Source organism: Rattus norvegicus, chromosome 5 (assembly GCF_036323735.1).
Source record: "Rattus norvegicus strain BN/NHsdMcwi chromosome 5, GRCr8, whole genome shotgun sequence".
Taxonomy (NCBI): Eukaryota; Metazoa; Chordata; class Mammalia; order Rodentia; family Muridae; genus Rattus; species Rattus norvegicus.
The window spans coordinates 77897360-77921080 of NC_086023.1; the positions used below are offsets into that span (position 1 = coordinate 77897360).

The 23721-nt window shown below is 41.7% G+C and overlaps 1 protein-coding gene across 2 annotated transcripts in view; it reads left to right on the top strand.

The window, feature by feature from the left end:
* The window catches only part of Musk (muscle associated receptor tyrosine kinase), a 114094-nt gene that overhangs the window by 43800 nt on the left and 46573 nt on the right, over nt 1-23721 (top strand). For both annotated transcript variants that reach the window (XM_063288470.1, NM_031061.2), the window contains exon 6: nt 13787-13911. In XM_063288470.1, the coding sequence (XP_063144540.1) occupies nt 13787-13911 (125 nt within the window). The remainder of the gene's footprint in view (nt 1-13786; nt 13912-23721) is intronic.

Genomic DNA, 23721 nt, shown 5'->3' on the forward strand with positions numbered 1-23721 from the left:
CTTAGCTAACTCTGTAACTCTCGGCAGGGGCTAGCAGTGTTGTTTCATAAGGACCTCTTTTAAATCCACCAGTTTGAGTATCACATGTTTTGAATTTTTTATTTTATTGAGCGCATGCACATTATCATTATAACCCCCCCCCCTTTTATAAATCCCAAATTATAATTTGTGTTTTTAACCTTTGGGCAGCGTACCTTTTTTTTTTTTTTTTTTTTTTTTTTTTTGCTTTGAGTACTTTCTGTCATAAACTCTGTCGTATTTTATATTAATCTTGCTGATACATTTTAATTCAGTGTTTCCCCCTTGCTTTGTCGTCTTCAGTTGCTTCCTTTCTAGCCCCCCTTTAGGAGATAAGTAGGAGATAGCCCGATTTGTAAAAATAACCCAGTCTAATGGATTTTGTCATCTTTAGTATATAGATTTAGTCACTATACTTAAGCTGAAAACTTATTTCTAATACTTGGTAGAGTTAATTAATAAATCGTTAATTTACGAGGCTGTTCTAGATAGCTCAGGCTAGCCCTGCACATGTGTTCCTCTTCCCCCAGCCTCAGGATTCTACGTATCTTTACCATGTGTGGTATTAATTTGGCTGTTTCTTGCTTGATTTTTATTCCTATCCTTCTTCCGGCTCAATTCACCTCCTCTGCCCCCCTCCCCCTGCAGCTTGCTGACTGTGACATTAGAGCCAGCTTGTTCTACTTTGGGGATGACTTTGACAGTTTTAACACAGAGATGGTGCTCCTGCTCTGACAGAGGTTAAAATCACAGAGTCTTATCTCTGGTGTTCCAAGCAGGCAGAGAGCTTACTCTTTTACAGCCTGACTCCTAACAAGTGCCACTCTCTCTCCCTACCTTATGCAGGATCTAATATGTCTTAATCTCAAAAGCTGAGTAACTCTATAGACCACAATTCATATTCCTGTTAAGTCGAGCCACCAGGTGCTGTATCTGCTTTCTCTTTTTCATGTTTTTTTCTTTATGCATTCAATGTCTCATTTCCTAAATATACTCTTCATTAGTTCTTTCTATGGTAATATTCTCTCTCTCTCTCTCTCTCTCTCTCTCTCTCTCTCTCTCTCTCTCTCACACACACACACACACACACACACACACACACAAACACACACACTTTGTATGGGTGTGTTTGGCCTGCATTCTGTCTGAGTACCGCATGCTTGCCTGGTACCTGACACTGCCAGAGAGGGCATCAGATCCTCTGGAACTGGAGTTACTGCTGTGAGTGCCCACGTGGGTACTGGGAATTGAACCCCTGCCCACTGCAAGAGCAGCCAGTGCTCTTAACCACTGAGCCACCTCTCTAGTTCCTCTATGTCTCCTTTTACACGAACTCACTCTTGCTTTGTCTCTATGCTTTATGGTAACAACTATTTTTTTTTCTCAATATTATCCCATGACTTCACAGGCCAAAGGGTGTGAAGGTCTTGGTCATTTTCGTTCTTTTGTTGGTAAGCCAACTCCACTTTCTGGTAGCTTTGGCAGTTTTCTCTTGACCTTTGACAATCAGTGTTTTTATCCTAGCTTGTCTTCAGGCCTGTCAGTCATCTATTAATGTGTAATATTTCACATAAAAATTTGATGGCTAAAAGAAACAGACAGCGTCATGGCCAATGCGTCATGAATTGGCGAGTGGGTTTGCTGGGCTACTCCGGGTCATAGGTGCATGTTGACTACTTCTTCCCTGAAAGCTGGATGAGTCTGGAAGAGCCGGGTCTGACTTGGCATGCGCGCAGGTTAGTTCTAGCTGGTGCTGGATGGTGAGAATCCTTGGTTTCCTCTTTTGTGGGCCCCAGTAGAGGGCAGCTCGAGTGTCCTTACAAGTGACAGCTTTCCCCAGTGCCTGCCTGAGAGCTAGTGGAAAACAAGAAGGCTTTTCTTTCCTTTTTCTTTTTCCTTTTTCTTTCTAACAGACTCAGAAGCTATACAGTCACTTCTGCCATATTTTATTTGTTCAAGATGAGTCATTAAATTCAACCTACTCTTTAAGGAGAAAAACAGGCGCCATTTTTTTTTTCTTTAGGGAGGACACCTTTTCAAACCACAAATGTCAACTTATTTTTATTAATCTTCCTACACACTCATTTCCTAAGTAACTTACAGTCCTGCTACCCCGTGGAAAGACCAAGATGTTTTCGAGTATTTCTGTAAGGAAAGATCTGAGTCCTAGGCAAAGCCACTGGTTCCGCCACGCAGGCTGTGTTGCCTGTGCTACATGTTTAAAAGCCTCACCAGTGACGGTGAGTTTCAGATTTTAAAGCCACAGAGATCTAGATGTTTAGTTCTTCCAGAGATGTAGATGTTGCTCCAAGTTGAGACAGTTTTGATCTTTTATCTTTTTGCTGCTTCTCTGCCCCTCCCTTACTGTAGATCCCCCATGCTCTTGTAACATCAGGAGAGGCTCGAATCACTTCTATGGTCTTCCCTAATCTTGCATGTTTTTTCCCCACTTCGATATGCACAAAGGTTTTCACAGTTTTCTTCTTCTTCCTCTTCCTCTTCCTTCTCCTCCTCCTTCTTCCTCCTCCTCATCCTCCTCCTCATCCTCCTCCTTCTGATTATTTATTTAATGTATGTGCGATCTGCTGCATGTACACCCACATGTTAGAAGAGAGCATAAAAAGCCTTCATAGATGGTCGTGAACCACAATGTGGTTGCTGGGAATTGAACTCAGGGCCTCAGGAAGAGCAGCCAGTGCTCTTGACCTCTGAGACATCTTATCAGTCTGCTCAATGGTTTCTTAAATATTAACTTCTTACTCACTGATTCTTTGATCACCTTGCTCAAAATGTGTTGTATGTCTTGTATGTACATGAATTTTAGATATTCTATTTTTTATTTAATTAATTTTATTAATTTATTTAATTCTATTTTTATTCTGTTTTAATTTTTAGTATTCGTACTGCTTTCTTCAGGTTTATTAACTGGTGTTTAAACTTTGTCTCTCATTTTGTTTGCCTCTCATTGTGACTTATGTGTTGAGATTTGTGCTACCTTTTTAATATTTCCTTTCAGTGGGGTTAATAACCTAGTTACCCAGCGCATTGTATCTCTTAACGTCCTTATTCCCAACGTCCTATACACTTATGGATCATTACTCCTAACTGTTCTTCCTTTAAAATATTTTTTTCTCTTTTCTAGGAATTTTGAAGGTTTCCCTCGGAAAGTCTTACAGTTATTTCTTCCTAATAAAGATGTAATGACCAGAATTTAGAACCCCAATCTGTAATGTTTTGGAGTTCAATCCAGATTTAGTCCCATAGGCACCCAAATTCTGCAATACTGTGACTGTATCTTCCTCTTCTCCTAGGGAGGGGCATCTTCCTCTTGCCTTTGTTTTCAAACAATGGACTACTCGTTCCCAATGCCAAGCAGACTATCTCTGTATCTATCTGTCTATCTATCTATCTATCTATCTATCTATCTATCTATCTATCTATCTGCCTACCTACCTACCCATGTGATATGAGACCTCAGTTGCTGTTGAGAGAACTGGGACTTGCCAGTTCCTGCCTGTCTCGTGTTTTGCCTGTCTTCCTGTTGGCTTAGGTATTGGTTTAGTTTAGACATCATCTGTAATACTGCTATGTATTGGCTCTAGTACGGTGATTTTGAATTGTGAACTCAGCACTGTCACAAATATAGTCTCTGTGCTCTGTTTACATAGCATCGTACACCTTCGATCCTAGCCAAAAAGCTGAGATGCAAGTCTAGCCTGTGATACTTCTATTTCACAGAATAAATAAGGAGTGGGGGTGTGTTATTGTTTCAACATAGTCACAGGAAGTGCTATTTCTTTTTATCCATCTAGAAGACAGAATACTTTAGCAGGCTCGTTTGGATACTATAAACAAAATGCAAGTACAGGCACATGCACATAATAGCATCTTGTAGAACACCCAGAGCCTGCTGTTGCTTCTGTGCTGTCACGCTATGCGGCATTGACTGGATCCTAGTCACTGAGCTAAGAAAAGGACCAGGAGACCTGGAAGCTCCAAAGTGCTCATGTTCAAAGCAGCTGCCTCACACATCTCAGATTCTCTCCCCTCATGGTGACCTCAGTACTTTCCTCTTGCTCAAACTTCTCTAAAATACCTCACCACACTCTCCCCCAGAGCTGGCCAGGACACGGCTGGCTCCTCCTCCAAGCCCTCTCTGTCTTATTTTTGACCTTTGTCCTCATGATAACTCCTTCCCAGAGACAGGAAGTATCAGTGCCATCCAGCTAGGAGCAGAGAACGTGTGCTGTCAGCTCTTCCGACACCTCAGCCTCACTAGTGGAATCCCTGCTATGCCTTGGCTCATCTCTCTCTTGTAGCCAGAAGAATGCATTCTATCTGCATACTTCTGAAGTCTGCTTAATTCTGCTTCTTCATTTGCTTCACAGGGTCTCCATGACTTGTGTGACTTTACCAAGTTTATCCCTTTTATCTCCTCTCAGGGAATCTTTACTTTCCTTCTTCCTTCCTGACCTTTGATAGGCCTTCCAATTTCCTCCCCAGTTGTGGAACGGATGACTTACCCTCACGAATGCACACACACAGGGGAAGTTGGAGAGGCGGACCTTAATAAGAAAAAGAATAAAAATCAGTGGTGGGTACTTGTGATTTTCGGTGATATCGGCGGCTGACTATATATATCACACAACTACAAACGAAAACACATGCAGACTTTGGATTCACAGAATGAAAGCGCACATGGTGCTTCTTCTCTTTAGAGATTTTAGACTCATCGTGCGTGTTAGTGTATCCGAGTAACTCAAGGTAAGAAGAGCTAAGGAAATTCCTAAAATTAACAATCAGGATGGGGAGCTTTGGCTATTACATTTGGAGACATCAAAACACTAATTGGACTATTTTTTTTTCAATTCCCCCCCCCCCAGTGAAGGCAAGTAGGAAACAGGTCTTATGGGTAGTAATCAGGGGAATTACTAAAACAGGGGGATGACTTAGAGTCTATGACTCTCCTCCATTTTTTTTCATAAAGAATTGGCCAAAATGAGTTGCTAAAATGATCCTGAGTTCCCTATAAACTAACATATTGAAGAGAATAGTTGATGACGGTTGAGCGAGGATGTGGAAGTAGACTGAGTACACCGTGCAGTCAGGGCGGGCACTGACTGTCTAGCCTAACCACCTCCCGGGCCAGTCAAGAAAGTGGAAGGCAAGTCATCCCTTATAAAAATGGCAAAAGACTTCTTAAAAACTATAGACTTTTTTCTATGAGAAACGGTTCTATACTTCAGGAAAAAAAACAGCAACAGGAGACGGTTGCTACCCCTGGTTCTAACATTATGTCTTCCCCCAGAAGATTAAAAAGCTATTTGGAAGACACGAGTATAACACATAAAGCAATTAGATGAGAATTTATCAATTAAGTCCAAATGAAGACCATGAGGTAGGAGCTTTAAATTGGCAGATGACAAGTTCAGAAGTCACTTGGAATCGCCATGGACACATGGGTCACATGGTGAATTTAGGACTGCAACCTGTCCTTGAAATGACCAGCAAGCTGCTCCACGGGGAGCAACCAACTTTCAATATGTTCTCACAAAGTAATCTTTCATATTTTTCTCTAAGATAACCCCAGTTCTGTGTGTGTGCATGTATTTATACGTGTGTATTAATGCCAAAGCATGTCAGACATGTGTGGAAATGTGCGTCTATGCATAGAAAGGAGTTTTTGTAGTTTACATATGAAGGTATGTCTTACCTACCTACCTACCTGGTTCTCAGTCCAATCTCAAGCTTGTTTTCTGGAAAACATCAAATCTCAGACACTGTTGCATCTCTTTGGTTGGTTCTGTTTAGCTGTCGTGTGTGTGTGTGTGTGTGTGTGTGTGTGTGTGTGTGTGTGTGTGTATGTGTAGGTCCTTTCACAATTTTTCAGCCCTAATCTGGCTCACAAATGGATCTGTATTTATCTCTTCTGATAATGTCTGGGATACAAGCAGGGACTCTTCCTGGTATCGTAGAACACAGCTAAATTCCAGCACTCAAGAAGAGGAGACAGAGGTCCACGCATAGCATACGATGCACAGTGAGACCTTGTCTCAAAACAAACCAAACAATAAAAAAACAGGGACTCTACAGTTTCTAAGAGTCTGGTATAGAAGAAACTAAATCTTCCTCTGTACTTTACCTGGCACTGTTAGGAATTCTGTACAAACCAAATTTCTTCATCTGGACTCAAGGTTCATTTGACAGTCAACTTCCGAACCTTATTTTTGTAATTGACATCAATTTATAAAGTGTTAGCAGACTCTAGCCTGGATTCTTAAAGCAAGAAGATAAAACTAAACACCGTCGACTTCTTGGTGAAGGCAGGAGAGATCAGAGAGTGTCAGATCAAATTGGAGATTGGGTCTGAAGTACAGAATGGAGACACAGGTCACAGCAGAGGACTCCATGTCTGAACCTGAATGAGGACACTGCACTCCTGGCTCTGTTCTGGTTGTAGATCCCTGAGTCTTAGACGTGTTGTTTTGTTTTATATGTAAAAGAGCCCCAGTCACACCGATCATAGTCAATCAGAGAGTAAGTGGTGTATGACATATATGGAAATACCCACCATCTATGAAGAACAGTGCAAGCCTATTCCTGTAAGAAACAGTGGTTACCAACAATATCACTATTTTTCCATATACATGCATACTGCAACTGACTTATAATTAAGTAAATCTTTTTTTTTAAAAGGTCTGAAAGGATTGGAACAAATAATCCTTGAGAGCTTTGTGTGATATGGTCAGAGTGAACATTTTAGAAAGACTAATTTGTTTTTTAGTTTCTCTTGGTTAGGGTTTCTAAAAAAAGTGTACAAATTCCTCATCTTTTCTTTCTAACTTAGAGTTTTAATTTTTCTGTTTTCTTTCTTTCCTTCCTTCCTCTTTCTTCTTTCTTCCTTCCTCTCTCTTTCTTTCTTTCTCTCTCTTTCTCTCTCTCTCTTTCTTTCTTTCTTTCTCTCTCTTTCTCTCTCTCTCTCTTTCTTTCTTCCTTCCTTCCTTCCTTTCTTTCTTTCTCTCTCTTTCTTTCTTTCTTTCTTCCTTCCTTTCTTTCTTTCTTCCTTTCTCTTTCTTTCTTTCTTTCTTTCTTTCTTTCTTTCTTTCTTTCTTTCTTTCTTTCTTTCTTCCTCTCCCAGAGCAGACTTGACTAGTCTGTTCCCAGAATGCTTTGTTCTTCTCTACTCTCTGAGTTGCCTCTGGGGGTTAAATGAGAGCTCCAGATCTTTGTTGTTGGTAGGCCCTGGTTCTGCAGAAACCCCCTAATCCCCTGTTTACCACAACAGGAGTCTATTACCATAGAAATGATAGCTGAGATCCCACAGTCCACAGCACTGACTTCACAGCAGGGCCTGGTAAGATGAGAAGCCAGGCAAACAGAGGAACAGAATTCACTAGAATAGTAGGGACTCTGTTGCCTTGAAAGAAAGGGGGGATTGTCCTTGTCCACATTAAAACAAAAATGCATGAATGAGCTATGTCTTCGAGTATGCTGTAGTTTATTTTCTGTATAGTACTGCCTGACTACAAGTGGTAATTTGGAATCTTATGCCATGGGATCGTTTGCTTGCAAAGAAAGGTCAGTGCTTTCCCTTCGTGGCATTCGTTTCTTATTGAAATAAGAAACAAGTAGAGTCTAATAAATCGTGCACAATGGATGCTCTGCGGTCCATGGCCTCCCTTCTCACCATGCATTGTTTTGTTTCTGTTTGTTGCCTGTGTGTCCACCTCCTCCTGTTCCTATTAACAGAAGACAGTGAACCCGAGCGGGACGCTAAAGGTATTTTTCCCTCTTTCTGCCTTGCTGCTTCTTCTCAGATGCACAGTCTACTTCGGTTGCTTATTTTCCTGACCTTAAGTCCTATCATGTGGGCCATGGGAATAAGAAGTCACAGAGAACTTGAAGCTGGGGCCGCTTCCCTGTAGATGCAGGTTACAGGTCAAATCACATTTCTTAGGAGAACATGGAATCCATAGAAGGGTTAGAATCCCATCTTCCAAATTCTAGAAGCACAGCGTGAGACTAAAGAAAAAAGAACGGACAAGAAAACTGATTCATACATAGTTTGGGTTTTTTAACTTTCATATTAGGAAAACTGTGTTAGTGTTTTTCTCATTGTCCTGACATGCTAACTGGCAGAGACAGCCTGAAGAAAGAGAGCTTTCGTTTGGCCCTGAGAGTCAAGGGATGCAAACCATTTTGGCTGCTGCAGCTCCATCTGCAGCTGCAAGAGGCCCATGCAACACAGTGGATCAGGAAGCAGAAAGCCTGGACCAGTACCACAAAATGCATGCAGTGCTCAAGGTCTGCCCCAGTGACCCAGTTCTGCTAGCTAACCTATATATCCTGACGAATTTAGAACCTGGGCTAGAGAGAAGCCTCAGTGGTTAAGAGCCTTATTGCTTTTACAGAGGACTCATCATTCACACTGGGAGGCTCACAGCTGCTTCTAACTCCAGCTCCAGAGGATCTGACATCCTACTCTGGACTCCTCAGGCACATGCGCTTACACGTGCACACACTATGTGCATACTCCCCCACAATTAATGCACACGTAATTAAAATGATAAAATAAATCTTCAAAAAAAAACCCAAAAAACAAAAAACAAAAAAACCCAAATCTCCCAAAACAGCAGCATCAGTTGTAGACAAAGTGTTCAACCACATGAGTGTGTGGAGGACATTTTAGATTTAAGGCATAGAAGAGGCCTAGTGCGTATTTACAATGTTTTCCTCTTTCTAGATACCAGGTTATTTACACCAATCAAGTAAAACATTCCACCTGGCAGTCTGGGTTAGTTTTAAGTCATCTTCCTTTCCCCTTTATTCCTGCCAGTCACTGATTGCTTGAAACCTTTACAAAGAACTCTCCAATGGAAGGTAGGAAATGCTACAGAAGGGAGAACGCAGGAGAAAATAAAATTTTTGAGATCTCACTGTTCCTTTGAAATAACCATTCAGAAATAGAGAACTGGCCAAAACGTGAGAAATCTCTTGAACGGAGAGGAGAGACTGGAGACCTGCCATTTCCAATGTTGGTCTAGGTCTTCGACTCCCTGTGTTTTCCATGACATCACAAGAACAACTATGATGGTCCCATCTCCCCAACACATACTGATCTTTAAAATGGCAATCATAAGACTAATTACAAATCTGAAAGTGATTTGGAAGATGAATGTGGCACCTGTTCAGGGTGTGAGTAGAAGGATTATGCTTGGATTTGTTGCAAACTATATTGCTGTAGGATTCCTGACCTTCAGATAGGGCTTCAAATATGCCAAGAGACAAAAACCCAAAACATGTGAATAGATTCTGTAAGAGAAAATCCTAAGGTTTTACACTGGCCGTGTCTTTTTTTTTTTTAAATAGTGCTGGTGATTCCTACCATACCTGCTCATGGGAACATGAATGAGGAAAAGTGGATAGCAAATTGGATAGTGATAAATCAGATTATATATATCAAGAGGAGTTGTATAATATCAGAATAATTATAGAATTTCCCCAAAACACTAAATGATTTCAAACTGCTATTTAGCAGTTTGCCTGTTCATATAACAAAACAAATTTTCTTACACGAAAGTAAATTATAAAATTAAGACATTTGACACACATTTGCAGCTAACACACAGATCTCACGTAGCTCCCCTGATGGTGTAGAATGCATTCTCAGTTCGCGGCTACCCACCGAAGCAATGAGATCTGCTACAGAACTATAACCAAGTTCATTCCTGCAGGGGATGAAGTTAGCCTGACTTTTATTTTTGGTTGCAGCTGCTGGGATTGACGTCGATGTTTGTTAAATGTTTGGAATTTCTCTCAGCCCACCTTCACCTTTCACATTTAGAACTGGAAGCCAATACAGATGGGTAGAAACACATGGGACTTATTGCTGATAAAGCTGGATTGAAGTGAAGCCTTCTAGTCTAGCTAACAAGGAGACTACAACAACTTCTGTTGGTCATTCTTGCCTCTCCAGCCTTTCTCACATCACATCTTAATGTTTGGGTGGAGAAGCCCTGACCTGGTAAACTTTCGATGACGTATCAAGCTCTTTCCTTTTCTGTAAATAGGATAGGCAAGAGAATGATGGTCCAGCATGGCTGACTTTCACAAACTATAGAAAACTTCATTTGCCTTATCTCACCAGGAAAGTAAGTCACTCACTCACCACTCATCACTCATCACTCATCACTCATCACTCACTCAACACTCACTCACTCTCCTCACTCACTCATTCATTTAATAAATACTGACCCTATACAAGGCAGGGTACATTTAGCAATACACAGAGACCTGCACATGCATAGGTCAGACTGCAGTGATGAGCAAAACAAGGCCAGACTTTTTTATAATGTTTGCATCCCGGGGAGAGGGACAATCACAATACAAATACATAAAGGACCCACAGTTGTCCAGTGGTGATAAGTGCTACGTGAAATATAACCAGAGTGAGGGGTAGGAAGGACCCTATGAAGACAAGGCATTTCAGTGAAACCTAAAATGTATGGATGATGCTTAGAACATTCTTTGGGAGTGGGAGGGAAGAAAGTGAAAGGAAGGGTTAAAGATGTCTGTCAATACTGCAAAGGGGACAAGTCTTATCTTTTGGAGAGAGCTCGAGAGTGTGGGATAGACCGGCTTCATTGTAATCTCCGGTCATGTTTTTTTTCTCTTAACACACTACACTTAATGACGAAGCCCACTTTGGAGAGAGCAACTATTTATTACCAGTTTTATAGTCATGGAGCCCCCTATGTGGCCAGTAGTACCCATCACGTGTGCCCAAACAGAGCCCCTAGAAAGCTCTGAATCAGGCAGGATGGGGAATGAATTAGGTTCAGCATCATGATGAGCTGTGCAGGAGTAGCAGACTGGTTTATTCTCTATCTCACTTTATGCTTAGCTGTGTTGCGCAGTATAGACCACCAAGGGTTTTGCAATGTACCTAAGTGGCAATCCATACAATGCAATAGCCTCTGAAACAAAAAGAAAGGCTGTAAATCAGAAAGCAGCAAGCCCACCCCTGGTTACGACATTTCCAAGAAGAACTCAATGTTCCTGAATTAGAACACTTGCTTCTATAAATCAAAACAGGAAAAAGACTCTAGATTTCCTATTTTTTTTTCCGGTTTGTTTTACGGTCCTAGTCTTCAACTAAAAGGCCCTCGTTTCAAGTCCAAGGGCTCAGCCAAACCATTCGAACACTTCTGTAACAAGACTGATACCAACATGATCCAATTCCCCGGGCTCTCAAGGACCACGCTGTTCTTAATGCTCAGAGACAGTGGGCTCCGTGTGCTTCTGATTACAGTGGCTCAGCTCAAAACCTGCAGGGCCAGCTCATGCACGCTCTATTGCAGCCACGTGTTAGAGCCGTGTGGCATAGCACAGGCCTCCATTACTCTCACCAGAAAACAAGAACAGTATGTGGCTAACCCCTGCTAGAATGTCGATCAGCTTGGGTTTGGCTGTCAAAAGAACACAGTCTGTGAACTCGGATTCGGTGGGGGGAAAATAAGTGAGCTCTTAGATGACATGTCCCTTAAACCTCTTTCAGCCCATAGCAGATTTCTTCCCTCTTACTCTTTATTCATTGAGGCAACTACATAATTTGCCATTTTAAGTTTTCTGTGTTCTGAGTTCGACAGACATGACATGGTCTCCAGGATGTTGCTTACTGTGTCCCCGAACTCTGATTTTTTTGTCTAGTTAGATCCCAGGGCCTCTAAAGACAAGTTGTTGCTGTTGTTGTTGTTGTTGTGTTGTTGTTGTTGCTGTTGTTGTTGTGTTGTTTTTGTTGTTGTTGCTGTTGTTGTTGTTTTTGTTGTTGTTGCTGTTGTTGTGTTGTTTTTGTTGTTGTTGCTGTTGTTTTTGTTGTTGTTGCTGTTGTTTTTGTTGTTGTTGCTGTTGTTGTTGTTTTTGTTGTTGTTGTTGTTGCTGTTGTTGCTGTTGTTGTTGCTGCTGTTGTTGTTGTTGCTGTTGTTGTTGTTGCTGTTGTTGTTTTTGTTGTTGTTGTTGCTGCTGTTGTTGCTGTTGCTGTTGTTACTGCTGCTGTTGTTGCTGTTGTTGTTGTTTAGACATCATCTCATGTAGTTCAGGATGTCTTCAAACTTCCATGTAGCTGAAGATGACCTTGGAGGATGACCTTGGACTCCAATCCTCCTATCTTCTTTTCCTTGGTGTTGGGATTACAGGCATGATCTACTCCATCTGGTTTACGTGGTGCTGGGGACTGAATCAGGACTTTGTATAACCAGGGCAGTCACTCTACCAAGTAAACTACACCTCTAGCCCTCAATTTTAGTTTAACAGACAGATTTTAAGCGCACGTTAAGCACTCACTACATTAAAAAAAACTTTGTATTTTTTAAGTACTGTTGCCACTGAACGTGACATTTTTATTATTTTTCTGTCCCCCCCCCCCCAGTGTTTGGGTACAACATTTACATATTTAAAATGGGTGAACCCAAATGGTGTTATAAATAACACACCTTGGAGTCCTGAATTTCAAAAGATAGGAAGTCAAGTTAATTCCATTTTGCACCATTCTAAGATCCAGCTGTCAAGAGAGATCCTCACATTTTTATACCCTTGAGTGATGTGACCTTCTGAAAAGGTCAAAAGTCCGAGGGACTGCTGAGAAGCTCTAGCCTTGCTGGGGCTGTTTTGTCAATCTTCTGCCTTGTCCACATGAACTCCACAAATTTCAGTGAATTAGAAGAACGATGTCAAAGTGCTGTGCCAATTAGGGGTTAGAATTCCTGTGATGTCCTGGGCTCAGACCCCAGAAAACAACAGAAAAGAGCATAAAATATGTTGACAACCTAATAGGAAAACAAAAGGATTTCATAACAGCTTAAAAGCCTGTTGGGTTTGACATCAGACGGCATAAGACCAGGGTCATTCTCATCACTGCTATTACTCTGGGAAAGTAAATAAAATTAATGAGGATTCAGTTTCCACATCCGTAAAGGACAGAAATCTAGTCCATCTTCTCAACCACCCGGTCCAATTGATTCTGAGTGTCCACCTCTGCCTTTAATTCAGATGGAATTTCTAAGTCTACAGATTGAATTTTTTAATTGGTGAAGATGTATAACCATGAGGAATGCAGGAGACTCATACTCCTCCTCACATTTATCTTAAACATTTCTTCTTTCCCCCAGTCTATCATCCCATTCTTTGAAATGCATGATATATTTTAATTTGTTCTCACTACTAGAGATAAAATTGAGGGTATAAAACATTAATCACTTCTTTAGTTTGCTACAGTGGTGTCCTGTGTTCATTTTTATCGTGAATTCTTCTGGGCACTTAATCCAGCAGGAAACAAAATAGACCAAGACGTTCTAATGGGGGAGCTGAAGAATGCACAAGTAGGAACTGATGAATGGAATATCAGATAGCCAGATAGCAGTAAGTGTATGAAGACCGTAAGACAGAACGGCAAAGGTGATTGGGAGTTATACTGTGTGTCGGATGATTACAGCTCTAAGAAAATGTCCCTTAATGGGACATGAGTTATAGACATAAGGAACCCATCACACATGAGTACAAATGTTCTAAACTGAGTAACAATAAAGACAAACGTCTATGATGGGAGTTAGCTCAGTGTGTCCTGGGGTGATGACAAATGCAAGGTCATAGCACAAAGAGCATGGAGGAGTGATCATATTCAGGGCACACAGTATAACTGGAGTTTTAAAGTCCTTCCTTGCTTAGCCATTTCATAAGGAACAATCACTCATGCCCTTTGTTTTCCTAACAGTTTTTGCAAGAATCCTGCGTGCTCCTGAATCCCACAATGTCACCTTTGGTTCCTTTGTAACCCTACGCTGCACAGCAATAGGCATGCCTGTCCCCACCATCAGCTGGATTGAAAACGGAAATGCTGTGAGTGCCTTGTCATGGGGATGATTTGGGGAAGACCTGCTGGTGGCGACTTTCTGCACACAGCATGTACCTGTGGTGTGTGGTGATTTGAATAGGAGCAGCCCTTGGTGCCTCACGTTTGAGTATGTGATCCCTACATGTTGGAACTCTTTGCAAAGGATTAGGAGGTGTGTCACTGAGAAGCTTAGGAGGTTTCAAAAGGCCGTTTCCTCTGCCACTCTCTTTGCCTTCAACTTGCAGATCAAGATGTAAGCGCTTAACTGTTTCTGCTGCCATACATTTGCTCCACTGTCGTGGACTCTGATCCTCTGAAACCATAAGCCCAAATTAAATGTTATCATTTATAAATCATAAGTCATATTTCTTTATCACAGCACTGTGATAAGTATACAGTAACTAAGATATAGTGTTACCATTTCTATCTGTCTCACTGGTCCTAGTTTTACCAATGTTTAAAGCTGTCCTTAGTACCAGAAACCACTGGCATCGAATCCTGGGAGTTTACATTCTTCCCCGTATCATGTATCTTTTACTTTTTTATGTAAAAGAGAAATGGTTCCAAAGTCCTTCCTACAACTAAAACAATTTTCATAAAATGTACCAGGAAAAGACCAGTTGACTGGTGGAGGTTACTTTAATGAAAAATAATCCAGGATTATAATCCATTCAATATTTCTTCTTTTTTAGTAATGCTAATCGTAGCTAATGTGATCACATGGTTATTCTGAGCCAGGCCCTCTTCTAAGTACTGTACATACAAGCATTCACAGGTTCATTTTACAAACAAGTGTTGAGCCTCTGAGCATCAAGTAATATTGTAGGCTCTGTGGCAACAACAGCAAGAAAAATGAGAGACCATCCGTGATGTCAAATGGCTTCTGTTCTTGTGGGGAAGGATAAAGAATGAAATCAGAGAGCATATGCATAGCTTATGTTAGCTACAACAAAACAAAACAAACAAGCGAGCAAACAACAACAACAATGAAAACCCATAAAGCTGGGTTTCGTGAGTTGGAGAGTTGGGCCTTAGGACAAAGATTCCAGTAGCAGTAGAGTAGTTGAGTCTACTTGGGACAAAGACAGCTGAGAAGAGGCATGGATGTGATGACAGGGGAGACTATGTGCATAGCTGCTGGAAGATTACCAGACAAAGTCTCTGAGATAAGAGTGGAGACATGATTTCTTGGAGGAGCTGCCAGAAGGTTTGTGTGGTTGTAGACCAGTGAATGAAGAATGCAGGGATGAGGGGCACACATGGCCACTGGGAGTCAAAAGCGTTACTGCAGAGGCTGGGAAGCCACCTTGCTTTCCTTCGCCTGACATAGAACTCAACTGCAAGTCTGTTTCTATTGTCTATTGTCCCATGACTCCTTCATCGTCCTGTTCCCTTGTGTGTCTGGTTATCTTCGACTGACCACTCTTCATGGTACTGGACTGAAGATGTCTAATTTGAGGGCTGGAGAGTGGTACTTTCCTTTGGAATTGATTTTTGCTTTATTGTGTCAGGATCTAAGGGCTACCTCTAATCTTGGACCACTTAAGTTTCGAAGCTCCTGGTATATACCTGGTGATTATAACACAGGTGTGATACTTCAGGTGGACCATTTCACTTACAGCTAACATTGAGAGATCCTAACATCCGGTGCTTTGACATCTTTCTTTCTTGTATCTAATTATTCTTTATATGCTGTCATTGCTACATTTTATTTTCTCTTTTCACTCCTTAAAGACAACCAAAAGAATTCAAACTTTCCAAAGTTGGGAAGTCTCTCAAGGGAAGAATATTTTTTGTATGTCATTTTTTTCTGGAATTTTAATTTCTTTGCAATATGAAATTTCATCTGTAATAACTAATTTTTTGTTTTGTTTTTGTTTTTGTTTTGTTTTGTTTGTTTGTATCCAGAATGGGAAATTAAACAGGACTCTTACTGCCATATTTTTAAAATATTGACTCTTGTCTGTTTAGTGAGAATATACTTTTTATCTTATCTGTAACCAAACCAACTTGAGGAAGAAAGATTTTGTTTAAGATGACAGCTTATAGTCCATCCTGAAAAGAAGTCAGGGCAGGAACCTGGAGACAGGAAACGAAGCTGAGGCCATGGAGGGATGCTGCTTATTGACTTGCTTTCCATGGCTTGCTCAGTGTGCCTTCCAATACAGCCCTGGACCACCTGCCCACAGTGGGTTGGTCTCTCCCATATCAAACATAAATCAAGGGAATTCCCCACAAGACTGCTTGGTAGAACCAGTTCCCTATTTGAGGTTTACTCTTCCAAGCTTGTGTCAATTTGACCAAACAAAGCAAACCAAAAGATTAACCTATCACAGTTTTAAGATTGTGCTCATGAGGTAAAGAAACATATTTTCATTGCTTTGGTATAGACGCCATTTAAATCAATATAGTTTCTGGACGTCAGTTGTGTCAGCTGTTGGTGAGCATGGCGTTTTCACGGGAAATGACATCTCCCTCCTGTTGTAGCACCTCTTCACTCCCTAAAGCACCACTGCTTTTCGTTCGTTTCACCGTGCTGTTTGATCTTGCTCCGTTTTTCTGTTCTGGATTATTGTATCTATTTTCTAAGCTGGGAGCAGCCTGTTCTTTTGGTGAGCTCTCAAGATCATGTTCCAGGGACAGACGGCGTCAGGCCAGCCTCATGGAATCATCTGGCAAGCTTGCATCTTTTTCTTTGGTGCAGAGCCTGAAGCTAAGAGGCAAGTGTCTAAAACTCTGAGGCACATCCCGCTGCTATATGTCTGAGGAGAGCTTCTCTCTCCTCTACATTCTCTCTCTTCACCCTCCTAGACAGCAGATCCCTCTCTGTGACAGATACTATTTACAGTCAACTTGACTGGACTGAGATTGCCCCTGGAGATTTAGAAAGCACCAGAGTGTTAACTATGGATGTTATACAAAGAGTATTCACACTGGCTAGTCACCAACTAGAGACAAACTAAAACTAACCTCCGAACATGGAAATAAGCCTATGCTGCTATAAAAGATGCGTCTGTTTCCCATCTCCCGTGCAAACTGAAACGTTGAACAGTCAGAGACAAAGAGCAGAAGAAAATCCAACAATGTGTCCCAAGTCGAAGACCCATCTCCTTTCCGCCCTTGTCAATGTTCATGCTTTGTTTTGGTTTTTGTTTTTTTCATGGAAATTTTTAGTAAGATAAATTTGAGGGTGACAGAAAGATTTTATTTTCTTTTACAGTAGTGGATACAGTAATTTGATGGGAATGAAAAAGAACTGACTATCTTTAAAGAGAAAGTCTTTCCATATTACAGGACCATCTTCATTGAGTTATTATAAAAAGCTGCTATGTAGGCATTTAAGTAAACATTTAGAAAAAAATCGCATATCTCCCTTGCTTTGTCCAATACACATGATTCCTAAGAACCGTGTAACAATTGAAAGTTTTTGAAAATGAGTTTTATAAAATAAACTGTGTGTACATGTATGTATATGTGTACATATATGTGACTGTGGGGTTTTTTATATTCTTACAAATAGCTATATTTTAGCAGGATTTTTGAAGGGACATGATTTTGGTTTCAAGTCTGTGAGCTTCGGAGTCATTTTATATAATTAACCGGTAAAACGAAATAACTGCATGAAATAAGTATTTGGGTAATTCAGTAGGCAACTTGAAAGAGGACAATATTTATGGCTAAGGGAATATAAAGCAAGATGGAAATGCCTTTCATCTGAGTATGTTTTTTCTATGACACAGAGATAAACAACATTTAGTGTATCTACAGGAGCATGAACCTTCCCGGGACTGTTATAAGGAGGTGTATTGATCTGCTGATTTGCTGGCGCAGTAAATGTTTCATTGAGCACTTGTATGCAAATCAATATCACTCTTGTGCCTTAAACATTACAGAAAAATATAGTATACATATAATATAAACATATATAAATATATATATATATATAAAAACCTGTCAGTCATACCTGTTACATGAGGTATTCCCAACTAGCTGGAATTACTTATAATGTAGGGCCACTGAAGCCCAGATACATTCTAAGGCATTTCTGTGTTGAGGTGAAGTCGTGATGTTACTAGATTATCTATGGCTACAGATAGACTATCTCTAGTCAGCACTGTCAGTGGATCAATGATCCACACAAATGTTGTACAGGTATGCACGGTCTCAGTGGAAATTAGGATGTCTATCTGATAGAACTTTCTATTTTACTGACTCTTTAAAAATACTTCTTTTAAAAAGCTTTATTCTAGTGGGTGTGTGGGTGGGTATGTGGGTGAGAGAGAGAGAGAGAGAGAGAGAGACAGAGACAGAGAGACAGAGAGACAGAGAGACAGAGAGACAGAGACAGACAGACAGACAGACAGACAGAGACAGAGAGAGAGCATACACATGCGTGTACATGCTTGTGGGTTTGTGTACATGTGAGTGCAAGTGCACAAGGAGTTCAGAAAAGGGCGTCAGATTCCCCAGAGCTGGAGTTACAGGCAGTGTATGCTGCCCATCACGATGTGGGTTCTGAGACCCAAATTAGGATTCTCTGCAAGAAAACGTGCTCTTAACTACTGAGCCATCTCTACAATCCCCCCAATTCCATTACTATATGTTTTTCTGTAATATGTTTATATGTAATATGTATATATTTACTCAGAGAAATAGTTACTGCAGTCAAGCAAATCAGCAGCTCAAATCTATGTCCTTACAAAAGTCATCACTATCAGAAAGACAGAATGTTTTAGCTTAGTGGTTCTCAACCTTCCTAATGCCGAGGCCCTTTAATACAGTTCCTCATGTTGTGGTCCTCAACCATAAAACATTTGTTGCTACTTCATAAATATAATTTTGGGGTCGTGACCCACAGGTTGAGAACCACTGCTCTATCCAGAGATAAGAATTCAATTCTGGCTTCTCTAGTTAAGTGAACCAGAGCGATTTAGCAAAAACATCCTTACTGTAAATGTCAGATATAATCACTTGAGTTAAGTCTTGTCAGACCTTGGTCACTGTGGGGCCTGGGTTCCAGAACTCTCTATAGATTACACCTTACTAGGATGCTCAAGCCTCCATGTCCAATCTTGTTGTGTTTGCACCTAACCAGTGCGTATCTTCCTCTGTACTTTAAATCATCTCTTAGTACAAATGCTGTGGAAATAGCTGTGGCACCATTTTATTTAGGGAATACTGACAGGTTAAAAAAATCTCATACCTGGAGTTGGGGATTTAGCTCAGTGGTAGAGTGCTTGCCTAGCAAGTGCAAGGCCCTGGGTTCGGTCCCCAGCTCCGGGAAAAAAAAACTCATACCTGTTCAATGTAGACATACTTTAAAAGTATTTTCAAAGCAAAATTATTCGAATCCATGTAGTCCACAGACAGATGTGCAGGGCCACTGTACTGGTGGACTTGAAACACACTTTGGTAAAAGGTCACAGGAATCTGAAGTTATCCTTTTAAACATTTAAAACCCAGAGATCAGGCCAAATGATCCAACTAGAGGGCAGAGGGTTGCTTTTACGTTTAGATCACCAAAAATTCTAAATTGTTGGTCTGAACAAGCTACAAAGAGAGAAAGAAAAACATTCAAACTATGACTAACAAGGCCTGCTGTGCATGAGTCATGTAGAGAATCAAGAGAGGTCTCTGGCAGCAAGAGGAAAGGCGCTTAGAAACCACATCACCCTTGACCAGAGAGCTTCACAATGGCCTGGGCTCTCCGCTGAACTATTCCAGCACTCGGATGGAGAGCCCAGGAGGCTTAAAGAACTCTTCTTCTTTCTGTGATGCAGGTTTCCTGTGACCCTGTGACCTCGGGTGTGTGTGTGTGGGGGTGTTTAGGAATGTCATGCTTAGGTGTGAAATGGTGGGCAGCTGTATCTGAATATTTTAATAAATCCCAGCTCGGGGATCCTTCTTGCTTATCATTTATGTTCTCGGATGAAAGGCACGCACACAGCCTTTATATTTTAATATGCCTTAAGAAGCACAATAGTTGGGAAACTGCGTAACCTCCGTGTTGTTAGAATCTACTTTCCATCCACAACCCCATTATTACTTTCTAATTTCTACGTTCCGTCTTGGCTGCTCTTGACTCAACTGAGCAGCCCTCTGGGCCATGTTTTCTTGGCCCTTTCACATGGCAGCTAGCTCTGGTTTTCCCTCCTGCAAGCTCTTTTACTTTCATGGCCGCTCTCTCCTCCCCTCCTCCCCTCCCCTCCCCTCTCCCCCCTCCCCTCACCCCTCCCCCTCCCTCCCCCCTCCCCTCCCCTCTCCTTCCCTCCCCTCCTCCCCTCCTACACACTCTCCTAAGGCGTGGCAGTTCCCTCTTCCCTCCTTGTAGTTCCAAGACTGGGGAAACCTAAACCCCACCTATTTCTCTTCTCCCCACCTATTGGCTGCTGGCATCTTTATTTACCAATAGAATTAACTAGGGCCAGGTTCCCAGAAGCTATTCATAGACTCCAGATCTTGGACCCGAGCACTTAGCATTAGGACATCGCCTGTTTCTGAATTGTTCACGGCACTGCACAGCTCTTCTTCTCCGAGGAGGGAACCAGCCTGGCAAAGGAGGAAAGCAATCGCTCCACAGCTTTGCTTCTGTCAACTGAAAAGAGGTGGTCTTCACAAACAAGATATAAAATGCAAAGCACCTGAGTTTGGTCCCCAGCTCCGAAAAAAAGAACCAAAAAAAAAAAAAAATGCAAAGCACACCACGCACACTGACAGCCTACAGACGCTCAAGTATCAGGTTGTCTTATTGCTATTTCTTGGCAAAACCAGAGAACGTTTGTGGTTAAAGATGTCCAGCTCCTTAAGCCTGACACAAAAACTTGGGTCTATTAGATGCTGGGCGTCTGATAAATATGATAACAAAGAATACATATGAGGGAGGTAGTGAGACCCAAAGTATAGCCAGTGCTGTTAAGGCTGTACCTACTTAACCTGGATGATGCATACTCTTAAAGATATTTCTCTATGCTTTGTCAGTTTCCCAGAGATCAGATTACTTATGTGGGGGGAATGCCCTAATACTTAATCTGACATGGGAAGTTTTCCCAGTGATTGAGACTAGTAATGAGAGTAGAGGATGGGAAGACAGAAAGTGTCTAGTTCTGGGGACCATTAGACACTAGGAAGAATGCTGGTCATAAACTGGGTGTAGCCGAAGAGGTACAAAAGCATGAGCACATGAGTCTGAATACCCCGAAACCCACATAAAAGCTTGCATCTGTAATCCCAGAGCCACTACAGAGGTGGGGGAGACAGACCGACAGCCTCCAGTAGCTGTTGGATACCGTAGACATGAGATCCTGTCTCAAGCAAACAAGGAAAACAAGGCTAGCCATCCAAAGCTGTCCTCTGACCTGCACACATGCCCTGTGACACCCCACCTAATCTATGCACACGTACACATCACAACACACATGCCGTACGCATGCGCACGCACATGCACACACACACACACACACACACACACACACACACACACACATTTCAAAAATTAAGATGATTAGATCTCAGAGCTTCTCCACCCTCTTTTGCTAGTTTGAGAAAACCTGCACGCAAAATAGTAAAAAAACTCTCTTCAAATTTCCCATTCTTAGCCACATTCACACTGAGGGATTTATTCCGGGGAAGCCAAACTGAACTCACCTTGGTGCCAACATCCAGTCTTCCAAAACATCATTGGCTAATTCTCTAATTTTTCTCAATCACTTGAATTTCCTTTAAACTGGTATCATTTTCCCTTCACCTAAGTAGTGGCAGTTAATGAACAGTTATTGAAAAAGTGCCACGGTGCTTAAGAATACAGAAGGAAGAATTGCCACTTCAAAATAAGCTGCCGTCTTAACAGTGACATTTGTTGATTTGTTGAGGTTGTAGCATTCACTCTCTGTTGCCCTGACAAAATATGTGAGAAAAACAACATAACAAGGAAGACAGACTCATTCTGGCTCCTGGTTTCAGAAGTCTGAGTCTAGTCATTCGGCTTCCTCAGGATGTGATTCCACACAGTGCCTCCATGGCTGTGGCAGCGTGGATGAGACGGCTCTCCTCAGGAACTGCTGTGAGGCAGAAAGGGAAAAGGTTAGGGCGTCCAACATCCCCTTCAAAGCTCTGTGCTTGATGATGTAACTTTTCCTTGGTTCTACCTCGCAATGCTTCTGCAGCTTCCCGACATTACCAACGGTAAATGGATTTACTAAATTCTATTAATTCTTTTTTTTTTTTTATTTTTTATTTTTTTTTATTAACTTGAGTATTTCTTATATACATTTCGAGTGTTATTCCCTTTCCCGGTTTCCGGGCAAACATCCCCCTCCCCCCTCCCCTTCCTTATGGGTGTTCCCCTCCCAACCCTCCCACCATTGCCGCCCTCCCCCCATAGACTAGTTCACTGGGGGTTCAGTCTTAGCAGGACCCAGGGCTTCCCCTTCCATTGGTGCTCTTACTAGGATATTCATTGCTACCTATGGGGTCAGAGTCCAGGGTCAGTCCATGTATAGTCTTTAGGTAGTGGCTTAGTCCCTGGAAGCTCTGGTTGCTTGGCATTGTTGTACTTTTGGGGTCTCGAGCCCCTTCAAGCTCTTCCAGTTCTTTCTCTGATTCCTTCAATGGGGGACCTATTCTCAGTTCAGTGGTTTGCTGCTGGCATTCGCCTCTGTATTTGCTGTATTCTGGCTGTGTCTCTCAGGAGCGATCTACATCCGGCTCCTGTCGGCCTGCACTTCTTTGCTTCATCCATCTTGTCTAATTGGATGGCTGTATATGTATGGGCCACATGTGGGGCAGGCTCTGAATGGGTGTTCCTTCAGTCTCTGTTTTGATCTTTGCCTCTCCCTTCCCTGCCAAGGGTATTCTTTTTCCTCATTTAAAGAAGGAGTGAAGCATTCACATTTTGATCATCCGTCTTGAGTTTCGTTTGTTCTAGGGATCTAGGGTAATTCAAGCATTTGGGCTAATAGCCACTTATCAATGAGTGCATACCATGTATGTCTTTCTGTGATTGGGTTAGTTCACTCAGGATGATATTTTCCAGTTCCAACCATTTGCCTACGAATTTCATAAACTCGTTGTTTTTGATAGCTGAGTAGTATTCCATTGTGTAGATGTACCACATTTTCTGTATCCATTCCTCTGTTGAAGGGCATCTGGGTTCTTTCCATTTTCTGGCTATTATAAATAAGGCTGCGATGAACATAGTGGAGCACGTGTCTCTTTTATATGTTGAGGCATCTTTTGGGTATATGCCCAAGAGAGGTATAGCTGGATCCTCAGGCAGTTCAATGTCCAATTTTCTGAGGAACCTCCAGACTGATTTCCAGAATGGTTTTACCAGTCTGCAATCCCACCAACAATGGAGGAGTGTTCCTCTTTCTCCACAACCTCGCCAGCATCTGCTGTCACCTGAGTTTTTGATCTTAGCCATTCTCACTGGTGTGAGGTGAACTCTCAGGGTTGTTTTGATTTGCATTTCCCTTATGACTAAAGATGTTGAACATTTCTTTAGGTGTTTCTCAGCCATTCGGCATTCCTCAGCTGTGAATTCTTTGTTTAGCTCTGAACCCCATTTTTTAATAGGGTTATTTGTTTCCCTGCGGTCTAACTTCTTGAGTTCTTTGTATATTTTGGATATAAGGCCTCTATCTGTTGTAGGGTTGGTAAAGATCTTTTCCCAATCTGTTGGTTGCCGTTTTGTCCTAACCACAGTGTCCTTTGCCTTACAGAAGCTTTGCAGTTTTATGAGATCCCATTTGTCAATTCTTGATCTTAGAGCATAAGCCATTGGTGTTTTGTTCAGGAAATTTTTTCCAGTGCCCATG